General features: G+C 61.7%; 1 protein-coding gene across 1 annotated transcript; it reads left to right on the forward strand.

Moving 5' to 3' along the window:
- Positions 1-351: 351 nt before the first annotated feature.
- PAN2 (PAN2 poly(A) specific ribonuclease subunit) lies at positions 352-10788 on the forward strand (the record flags this gene model as incomplete). Its single annotated transcript, XM_017737688.1, has 22 exons — positions 352-615; positions 1424-1593; positions 1677-1797; positions 1879-1956; positions 2039-2306; positions 3088-3430; positions 3897-3993; positions 4484-4603; positions 4696-4815; positions 4899-5027; positions 5445-5644; positions 6009-6151; positions 6412-6518; positions 6824-6922; positions 7337-7413; positions 7916-8057; positions 8238-8375; positions 8977-9036; positions 9115-9205; positions 9285-9442; positions 9539-9682; positions 10534-10788. Coding segments are annotated over exons 1-22 (3324 nt in total), but the record flags the coding sequence as incomplete, so codon positions are not given.
- Between the last annotated feature and the right edge of the window lie 6 nt (positions 10789-10794).

A 10794-nucleotide genomic window follows, 5' to 3' on the forward strand; every position in this document is an offset into this window, starting at 1 on the left:
CCATTGCCCGGTGCCTTGGGCCACTGCCCGCTTCCTCCGGAGCTTGCTCAGTGCTCTGGGACCACTGCCCGCTATCCCCGGGAGGCTGCCTGGCACCCTTGCGCTGCTTCCCAGTTCCCCCAGACCCTGCCCGGTGCCCCGGCACCACCTCAGACCCCTTCCCCCGGCCGTGCCGGGGCTCTGAGCACCCCCCAGGGAAGGGACTTTACGTCCCCAAGCCTTGCACTTCACCCCCCACCCCGGAGATTCCAGCTGCCATTCCCATCCCCGCAAGTCACCGATTCCAAGAAGTCCGGGTGTTCCCAGGCGGCCGCCTCAGTTCCTTTTCCACCCCAAAGGCCGGGATTCACCATGAATTTCGAAGGGCTCAACCCCTCCCTGGCCGAGTACGCGCCTCCCCTGCTGGACCCCGTCCTGGATGCGCATCTGACCCCCAGCCTGGTGGAGCTGGATCCCGAGGGAGTGTCCCTGGAGGGGATGGCGGTGCCGGAGTCGGTGCACCTGATGGAGGGCATGTACAGCGAGCTGCACACGGCCGTCTCCGAGGTCGGCGTGCCCGTCTCCGTGTCCCACTTCGACCTGCACGAGGAGATGCTGTGGGTTGGGAACCACGGGGTACGTGTGGGATGCCTGCAGGAGCGGGATGCGATGGGATATCACGGAATGGGCTGGGGTTGGGAGGGAGAGTGAAGCTCGGCTGGTTGCACCCGCCTCCCGCTTGCTCCATCCAAGCTGGCCTTGGGTGTCCTCTGAGGAATCCTTCCAGGGCCTCACCACCCTCACAGGGAAGAATTTCTTCCCAAGATCCCGCCTAAGCCTGCTCTAAAGCCATTCCCCCTTGTGCCATCGCTCCTTGCCCATGTCCCAGGTCCCTCTCCAGCTCTCCTGGAGCCCCTTTAGCCACTGGAAGGGACTCCCAAGGTCTCCCTGGAGCCCTCCCTTCTCCAGGCCGACACACGCTCGTCCCATCCCACCCCCTGCTCCCACTGTCCCAGGCTGCTCCAAGCCCTGTGCAAGGTGGCCTTGGACACTTGCAGGGATGGGGCAGCCACAGCTTCTCTGGGAAATCCATTCCAACACCTCACTGCCCTCCCAGGGAGGAATTTCATCCCAATATCCCACCTAAGTCCCCTCTTTTGATTTAAAACCTTTCCCTCTTTATCTGTCCACATAAACTCTCAGAGCACAGACCCCTCACTGCTTCCCCTATCACCGCTGTGGGGTTGTGTTGGGATTTTTTACTGGTGCCTGCATCCAGGGAAAGGTCTGAGCTGCCTTCCCTGGTTTGGGGCACCCGGGAGGGCCGGGAATGCCCCCCCATAACCTGGAAAAGCCGGGAGCTGGCAGAGGACAAAGCCACGCTGGGCCGTGTCACACCCACTGGGACACGGAGTTGTGACATCCTTGTCCCCTGTGCTTTTAGGGCCACGCCACCTCCTTCTTTGGGCCGACGCTGGAGCGCTACTCCTCCTTCCAGGTGAACAGCAGCGACGACATCCGCCAGATCCAGAGCCTAGAGAACGGCGTCCTGTTCCTCACCAAAACCAACCTCAAGTACATGTCCCGCGGCGGCCTCATCATTTTCGACTACCTGTGAGTGTTTCTGGCCCCTCCATCCCCTCCCTGCTCCCTCCCCGAGCCGGGCAGGAGCCTGAGGGTGTCCCGCCTGTCCCCAGCATGGATGAATCCGAGGACATGCACAGCCTGCTGCTGACGGACAACAACACCCTGCTCGTGGCCGGGCTGCAGAACCACGTCCTCGAGATCGACCTCAACACCGTCCAGGAGACGCAGAAGGTGCGGCTGGGCTGGGGGCTGCTCCCTGCAGCTTTGCTCTGGGCTCCTTCTCACCCCCGCTCTCCCCCGCCTCCTTCCCAGTACACCGTGGAGGTGCCCGGTATCACCATCATGAGGCAATCCAACCGCTTCTTCTTCTGCGGGCACACCTCGGGCAAGGTAACGCCCGTGCCGGGAGGGAGATGCTGGAATTGGGGGCTTTTCCCAGAGCTCCTGGGCACTCCAGGACGTCCCATCACAGGTGTCCCTGCGTGACCTGCGCACCTTCGTGGTGGAGCACGAGTTCGACGCCTACTCCGGGAGCTTGTCCGACTTCGACGTGCACGGGAACCTGCTGGTGACCTGCGGCTTCTCCAGCCGCATGAACGGCCTGGCCTGCGACCGCTTCCTCAAGGTCTACGACCTGCGCATGATGCGGGCGACCACCCCCCTGCAGGTCCACATCGACCCCTTCTTCCTCCGCTTCATCCCCACCTACACCTCCCGCCTGGCCATCATCTCGCAGACAGGTGCGGGCAGCTCTGGCTCCGTCACGGTGTGGGGACGGTCCCTTGGTGTCCCCAAGTTCAGGGTTGAATCCTGGGGGATTCAGGCTGGAGCAGTGGAGACCTCACAACTTCCTCACAGTGACAGGACACGGCTGGAGCTGTGCCAGAAGGGGTTTAGGCTGGATTTTGGGAAAAAAGGTTCCTCACCCAGAGGGTGGTTGGGCATTGAACAGGCTCCCCAAGGATTGGGCACGGCCCTGAGGCTGCCAGAGCTCCAGAAGGGTTTGGACAGCGCTGCCAGGGACTGGGTGGGATTTTGGAGTGTCTGTGCAAGGACAGGAGTTGGACTTTGATCCTTGTGGGTCCCTTCCAGCTCAGGATATTCCGTGATTCCAGGGACCAGGGAGTGCTCGGACAATGCTCTCTAGTCCTCAGTGCTCTCAGGTGTTGGGATTTGGGGATTTGAGGAACTTTCGGGGTTGTCCTGTGCAGGGCCAGGAGTTGGACTTGATGATCCTTGTGAGTCCCTTCCCGCTCAGGATATTCCATGATTCTGGAGGTCAGGGAGTGTTTGGACAACGCCCTCAGCTGTTGGGATTTGGGGAATGGGGAGGTTTTGGGGTTGTCTCATGCAAGGACAGCAGTTGGACTTTGATCCTTGTGGGTCCCTTCCCGCTCACGATATCCCATGGTGGTTGTCCGAGCCCAGCCGCTTCCAGTGGCGTGAGGCCTGCGTGTCACCACATCCTGATTCCCACACACACTCCCAGTGCCACATTATCCCACTTTTCCCTCCTTCCAGGCCAGTGCCAGTTCTGTGAGCCCACCGGGCTGGCCAACCCCGCCGACATCTTCCACGTGAACACCGTGGGGCCGCTCATCATGACCTTCGACGTGTCGGCCAGCAAGCAGGCCCTGGCCTTCGGCGACTCCGAGGGCTGCGTCCACCTCTGGGCCGACTCCCCGGAGGTGACCTTCAACGCTTATTCCCGGGAGACCGACTTCGCCCTGCCCTGCATGGTGGACACGCTGCCACACCTGGACTGGAACCAGGACCTGGTGCCGCTGTCGCTCATCCCGGTGCCGCTGACCAGCGACGCACTGCTCTCCGACTGGCCCGCTGCCAACTCTGCCCCGGCGCCGCGGTAATTCCCGGCCTCTCCCGGTAAAATAACATGGGAAAAGCACAGGAAAGCTGCCTCTGGTAGAGCCTGCTCCTTCCTGCTCGCCTGCCCTGGGAGGTGCCAGATGAGTTGCCCGCAGTGACCGGGCAGGTGTGAGGATGTGGGGCATGGTCCCACCTCCCTCTTGCTGGTGGGGAGATCCCAGTGGGATCCTGGCTCTGCTCTGCCTGTGTGGAATCTCCTTTTCCCTCTTCCTGCCCCTCAACACCCCCGTGCTCAGCGCTGCTGCCCTGGCACATCCCTTGTTGGGATAGAAAACCAAACTTGTCCCTCCTAAACTTGTCTCAACCCAAGACAAAATTGAACCTGGGGAAGGGCTGAGGAGGGGGGGAACCCTCAGGACCACCCTCAGGGTGGGTCCCTGAGCACACCCGGTGGGTCCTTGGGTGGGTGAGAGATGCTGCTCTGACTCGGGGGGTGTTTCCAGGCGAGCCCCCCCCGTCGATCCCGAGATTCTGCGCACCATGAAGAAAGTGGGGTTCATTGGCTACGCCCCAAACCCCAGGACCAAGCTCCGTAACCAGGTACCCGCTCCCAGGAGGGGATTTTGGGAGGGTGGAGCTCTGCAGCCCAGGAAGGGGCAGAGCTCTCTGCGTGCTGAGCGATCCCCGAGGTTTTCAGGGACTGGGACAAAAGGTGGAATTCCCACAGGATGTTGCAGGTGTAGTTTGGAGGTGGCAGCTTCTCTTGAGCAGGGAAAAGGACGGAGTTTTCCCACTTCCATCCCTCCGTGGCTCTGGGCAGGGAAGGTCTGAGCTGTCCGGCTGGGAAGTTCATGGCACGTCCCTCACCCTTGGGAAAACACTGCCCTGTGGTTTCCCACAGTGACAAATCCCTGTGAGCAGGAAGGTGTGGAGGCCTCGTGCAGCTCCAGGGAGGGCCCCTCTCCCTTCTGGTGGATCCCTTTGCTCATTCAAGGAGGCAGGAAAGCCCGGGAGTCACTCGTTTCACTACGTGCGGCTTCTCCCCGCCTCAGGGTTCAGCTGCTCATCCCTCCTCTCTCCCTGCTCGCAGATTCCTTATCGGTTAAAGGAGATGGACAATGAGTTTGACAACTTCAGCCAAGTCCCCGAGTCCCCGATTGGGCGTGAGGAGGAGCCACACCTCTACAGGGTGGCCAAGAAGTACAGGAAGGTGGTGGCCTCGGGGGGCTGCTCTGCGTGGGGAGCACCGGGGGTCCCGTGGCGTGGGGAGGTGTTTGTTTAACCTGTCACGTCTCTGCTCAGGTCACCATCAAATACTCCAAGCTGGGGCTGGAGGATTTTGACTTCAAGCATTACAACAAGACGCTGTTCGCAGGGCTGGAGCCCCACATTCCCAACGCCTACTGCAACTGCATGATCCAGGTGGGAGCTGCCCCACTCCCACCCCCCCAGACCCCCGTGGCCGCCCCAGAACACAGGTGCTGTATTTCCTGGGTCTCTGCCAGGTGCTGTATTTCCTGGAGCCAGTCCGCTGCCTGGTCCAGAACCACCTGTGCCAGAAGGAATTCTGCCTGGGCTGCGAGCTGGGCTTGCTCTTCCACATGCTGGACCTGTCCCGAGGAGACCCCTGCCAGGTCCGTGCTGGCCTGGGCTGCCCACACCTCCTGGGTGATTCTCTGGGTCATTTCTCAGCTAATTACGTTCATTTGATATCCTGCCTGTCTGAGGCTGCACCACGTCCCCTTGGTCACCCACCTCGTGCCCCCTTTTGGAGCCCCCCAGCCTCGTGCCCCTTTTCTGCCTGACAAAAGCCCCCAAACCACGTTGGCTGAGCACCTCTCCCAGGGTGCTGCTGCAGGCAGCTCCAGCTTCCCACAGAAATTTTAGGAACGAGCTGAGGAGTCCTGGCCTGGGCGACATCTCCCTCCACGATTCCCCTGGGTGCAGGGGAGGGCCACGGGGATGGCAGCAGCGGAACGGGCATGGTGCTGGGCACTCAGCGTGGAAATTCCAGTCACTTGACCTCGGTGTTGCTCTTGCCCCGTCCCCAGGGAAGCAACTTCTTGCGGGCTTTCCGCACGATCCCGGAGGCTTCGGCGCTGGGGCTGATCCTGGCGGACTCGGACGAAGCCACGGGGAAGGTGAACCTGGGGAGGCTCATTCAGAGCTGGAACCGTTTCATCCTCACTCAGCTGCACCAGGAAACGCAGGAGCAGGAGGGACCCCAGGCCTACCGGGGGGCTGGCAGCAGGTGAGGCCCTGGTGTGGGGACAGGACTGGGAATGACCCAGCTGGGGAGAGGGGCTGCTTCCCAGAGACCCCACCCATCCCTTGGGAAGCTTCCTTGCCCCTCATGCCCTGAGGGATCCATGGGAACACCCGGAGCTGCAGCTTCCCCCATGTTTGAACCCTGTGCTGAGCCTCCACCCCCTTAAAACCTTTTTTGGAGGGTCGAGGCTTTACAGGGGACACCAGCTGAGCTTCCAGAGGGGCTCTGGGGACTGCTCAGATGGCTGATTCCCCAAAATCTGCTGGAATCTGGGAGCAGGCCTGAGCTGTGGGTCCCCAGCTTAGGGATCTGTGGGATTCTGCTGATCCCAGTGCTGGTTTTGCAGCAGCTTTGGCTCCTCGGGGGACTCTGTCATCGGGCAGCTGTTCAGCTGTGAGATGGAGAACTGCAGCATGTGCCGCTGCGGGAAGGAGACCGTCCGTGTGTCCTCCACGCTGCTCTTCACCCTCTCCTACCCCGACAGCACCGGTAAGGGCAGGACCCAGCACCCTCAGCTGGGTGGGGTTTGTTATCCATGATTTTCCCAGCTGGAACACACCTGCAGCCAGGAGCTGCCTCAGCTCCAGGGGTGGGTTTCCAACCAGCCGAGCTTTTGGCTACGGAAAGACACATTTGGGGCTTGACCTTCTGGCTGGTGGTTGCAAGGAAAACCCCAGAGGTTTGGCTGAGCTCAGCTGGTCAAGGTTTGTGTGTCGGGGAGGTGACGTTATTCTCCTTTCTCCCTGCAGAAAAACCAGCCAAGGATTACGAGTTTGCCCAAATTTTGAAGCGCAGCATCTGCTTGGAGCAGAACACGCAAGCGTGGTGTGAGAACTGTGAGAAATACCAGCCCACGGTGAGCCTGGGAAGGGGGGACAGGCACGAGGGGCTGCGGGCCAGGGGCGTGAGGGGGGCAGTTTCTCCATTAGTCACCGGGGAACCTCCTGAGTGGATGCCAGAGATTCGGTTCCTGGCCCGGCTGGCAGCCCTGGGGTATTTCCTGGGCTCTGTGAATTCCTCTCACGGGGGCAAGGATTCAGCAGGGAGAAACCCCCCCTGGGAGCTGTTGTGCTGGAAGTGCCACCGGGGAGGGGAGGATGTCCCAAATCCCGCTCGGAGCCTCCGCAGGGCTCCCATTTCCACATCCCCCTCTCCCCGCAGGTGCAGACCCGGAACATCCGCTGCCTGCCGGACGTGCTGGTCATTAACTGTGAGGTGAACAGCTCCAAGGAGGCAGATTTCTGGAAGACACAGGCTGAGGTGGGGGAGACACTCCGGGGCCGGTTCTCCCGGCACACGGGGGTTGCGGTGCCCAGCCCCGCCGAGGTTTTCACTCTGCTCTCGCTGTCTCTGGCCTCTCTCCCTCCACCTGAGCCGTGCTGGCAGAGGACCCGGTGCCATCTGCTCGTGCCCGTGGCATGGGCCGTGCCTTTGGAGTCGGAAAAGACGAGATCTCGTGGCGTGGCAGAGCTGAAGGGACCGCAGGAGTCACTCTGTCTCTCCCCCAGCCCCCCGGGACCACGGCAGTGCGGGACCTTGGGTTTCCCTTGCTTTTTCCCCGTCACCAACTTTAATATCCCTGTGTTTTCCCTGCTCCTGGCCTGGCTGTCACCCACGTGTCCCCAGAGCTGGCCTGTCACCGTGTGCTGACGCTTGCCTGTGTTTCGTTGCCAGTATTCCTTTCAGAAAGCCATGATGAAGAGAGGAGGCTTTGACATCACCAAGGGAAAGGAGATCTCTCTTGGAGAGTGGTAGGTGACCCTTCAGGAGGAATTTCTTCATGGAAAGGGTTTGGACCTGGCCAGGGAGGTGGTGGAGTCAGCATCCCTGGAGGTGTCCAAGGAATGACTGGACGTGGCACTCTGGGCTGGGTGACAAGGTGGGGATTGGCCAGAGCTTGGCCTTGCTGTTCTTGGAAAGCTTTTCCAACCTCAAGGATTCTGGGATTCTGTTCCTGGGGTGCTGGCTCTGAGTAGTGACACCTCCTGGGTGATTCTCTGGGTCATTTCTCAGCTAATTACGTTCATTTGATACCCTGCCTGTCTGAGGCTGCACCACGTCCCCTTGGTCACCCACCTCGTGCCCCTTTTCTGCCTGACAAAAGCCCCCAAACCACGTTGGCTGAGCACTTCTCCCAGGGTGCTGCTGCAGGCAGCTCCAGCTTCCCACAGAAATTTTAGGAATGAGCTGAGGAGTCCTGGCCTGGGTGACATTTCCCTCCAACTCAGCTTTCCACGTTTCCCCTGGGTGCAGGAAGGATCTGGGGAACCCTGACACGGGGCATTTGTATCCTTCCGTGGAGGAACTGAAGAACATTTGGATCCCTCACGCCATCAAGATGAGGTTGACCAAGAGCAAAGAGCTCGACGTGAGCAACTGGAGCGAGACCGATGAGGTAAAGGGACAGAATCACCGTGGGTGAAGTGAGAGGAGCACGTGGGGCTGTGGGAGCAGAGCTGCCTCAGAACCACTTTCCGCTGAGAGGTGACGAGGATCTCTTGGAGATCACTCGGGGGGCGTGGAAATGTCGGGGCTGGTGGTTTGGGGGTTCAGATATTCCCGGTTCCTCCCACAGCTGAGCCCGACGGACGACCCCGAGTCCGTGTACATCTACGACCTGATGGCCACCGTTGTCCACATCCTGGATTCCCGCACCGGGGGCAGCCTGGTGGGGCACATCAAGGTGGGAGAGACCTACCACCAGCGGAAGGAGGTGAGACCCTGCAGGACCCCCACCAGCTCCCAGGAGCCTTCCCGAGGCGGGGATCCATCATTGCCAGGTCTCTCGGTGGAGTCTTGAGTGTTTGGCTGAATGTGCCAGGCAGTCCCGAACAGCCGAGAGCTGCTGGGGCCCCTCACGGGGAGGGAAGGGCTGAAGAAACCCTCTTCCCACACCCACTCAGGCTGGTTCCTCCTGGCCACAGGCACGGTGCCAGCTTGTCCTTGTACTTCCAGGTAAGGGCAGGGACGTCATCTCCCTTCCCGAGGAAAAGGGCTGGTCTGGGCAGTCCTGTTGTCTGCTGGAGATGCCCAAGCCAGGAATTCCCAGAGTGTGTCAAGGCTCCATCCCTGGCTCTTATCTCTTGCATCTCCCTGGAGTTTTGGTCGGGAGCTGGGCAGAGCCCGGAGCCCGTCCAGCCCAATCCTTTCACGTCCTCTGTCACCACCCAGGGCAGCAGGGATTTCCCCACGGTGTCCCAGGAAGGGCGGGGGTTCCCACATGGCATCGTCACACCCTCCTTTCGCTGGTAACCGGGCAGAGGAGTCACTGCTCTGGCCTGGGGGGGCCCCTAAGGCTGTGCCTTTTCCCCCAGGGGGTCACACACCAGCAGTGGTACCTCTTCAACGACTTCCTCATCGAGCCCGTGGACAAGGTGAGCGCCGAGGCGACACCGTGGCCACCCCGTGGAGCCACCCAGGTTTGCCCCTGACCGTCCCCCCCTCCCCTGCAGTGCGAGGCCGTGCAGTTCGACATGAGCTGGAAGGTGCCAGCCATCCTCTACTACGCCCGGAGGAACCTCAACGCCAAGTACAACCTCGTCAGTGAGTGCCTGGCGTGGAAGTGGCGGCGGGGCCGGCGCCGCCGGGGCACCGCTGAGCTCCTTCCCCTTTCCCTGCACAGTCAAGAACCCCATCGAGGCCAGCGTCCTGCTAGCCGAGGCCTCGCTGGCCCGGAAGCAGCGCAAGTGCCACGCCACCTTCATCCCCCTCATGCTGAGCGAGATGCCCCAGGCGGGAGACCTGGTGGGGCTGGACGCGGAGTTCGTCACGCTGAACGAGGTGAGGGGGGCCCTGGGGCAGGGGACGGGGGGGACAGGGCGTGGGGACAGCCCCTCCGGGGTTGTTGGTCACCACGTGTCCCGTCCCTGGTGGCAGGAAGAGGCCGAGCTGCGCAGTGATGGCACCAAGTCCACCATCAAGCCCAGCCAGATGTCGGTGGCCCGGATCACCTGCGTGCGTGGGCAGGGCCCCAACGAGGGCGTGCCCTTCATCGATGACTACATCTCCACCCAGGAGCAGGTATGGGGTGCCCACTTGGCCTCACGCAGCTCCCCAGGCCCCCAGGGAGGACGTGGACCTGCTCTGCTGGTGATGGTCGCCTCACCTGGGCACCTGTGTTTTCCATGGTGACCTTACCTGGACACCTGGGTGCTCCCCATGGACAGCTGGGTGCTCCCTATGGACACCTGGTGACCTTACCTGGACTCCCGTGTTTTCCATGGTGACCTCACCTGGACACCTGGGTGCTCCCCATGGACAGCTGGGTGCACCCTGTGGACACCTGGGTGCTCCCGAGGGACTCCTGTGTCCCCTTTGGTGACCTCACCTGGACACCTGGGTGCTCCCCAGGGACTCCTGTGTCCTCTGTGGTGACCTCCCCCGGACTCCCATGACCTCACCTGGACACCTGGGTGCTCCCCATGGACAGCTGGGTGCACCCTATGGACACCTGGTGACCTTACCCGGACTCCCATGTTCTCCATGGTGACCTTTCCTGAACACCTGGGTGCTCCCCAGGGACTCCTGTGTCCCCTTTGGTAACCTCACCTGGACTCCTGCGTTCTCCTTGGTGACCTCACCTGGACACCTGGGTGCTCCCCATGGACTCCTGTGTCCTCTGTGGTGACCTCCCCCGGACTCCCATGACCTCACCTGGACACCTGGGTGCTCCCCAGGGACTCCTGTGTCCTCTGTGGTGACCTCCCCCGGACTCCCATGACCTCACCTGGACACCTGGGTGCTCCACGCTCACCTGGGGCTGTTGTCCTGCAACACCAGCCCCCTCCCCGGGGTGCTGGCAGGGGAACTGGGGAGGGGGCAGAGCCCCTGTGCCCCTCCCCAGCCCCCTCCAGGTGCCCCGGTCTCCGCAGGTGGTGGATTACCTGACCCAGTACTCCGGGATCAAGCCGGGAGACCTGGATGCCAAGATCTCCTCCAAGCACCTGACCACCCTCAAATCCACGTACCTGAAGCTGCGTTTCCTCATCGACGTGGGCGTCAAGTTCGTGGGCCACGGGCTGCAGAAGGACTTTCGTGTCATCAACCTGATGGTGACAGCCCGAGCCCCCTCCCTGCCTGCACGAGGGTCCCGGCTGGGGCTGGGAGGGCTCAGGGCTGGTTTGCAGCCCCCC

The sequence above is a fragment of the Corvus brachyrhynchos genome, unplaced genomic scaffold (genome assembly GCF_000691975.1).
Source record: "Corvus brachyrhynchos isolate BGI_N302 unplaced genomic scaffold, ASM69197v1 scaffold546, whole genome shotgun sequence".
Taxonomy (NCBI): domain Eukaryota; kingdom Metazoa; phylum Chordata; class Aves; order Passeriformes; family Corvidae; genus Corvus; species Corvus brachyrhynchos.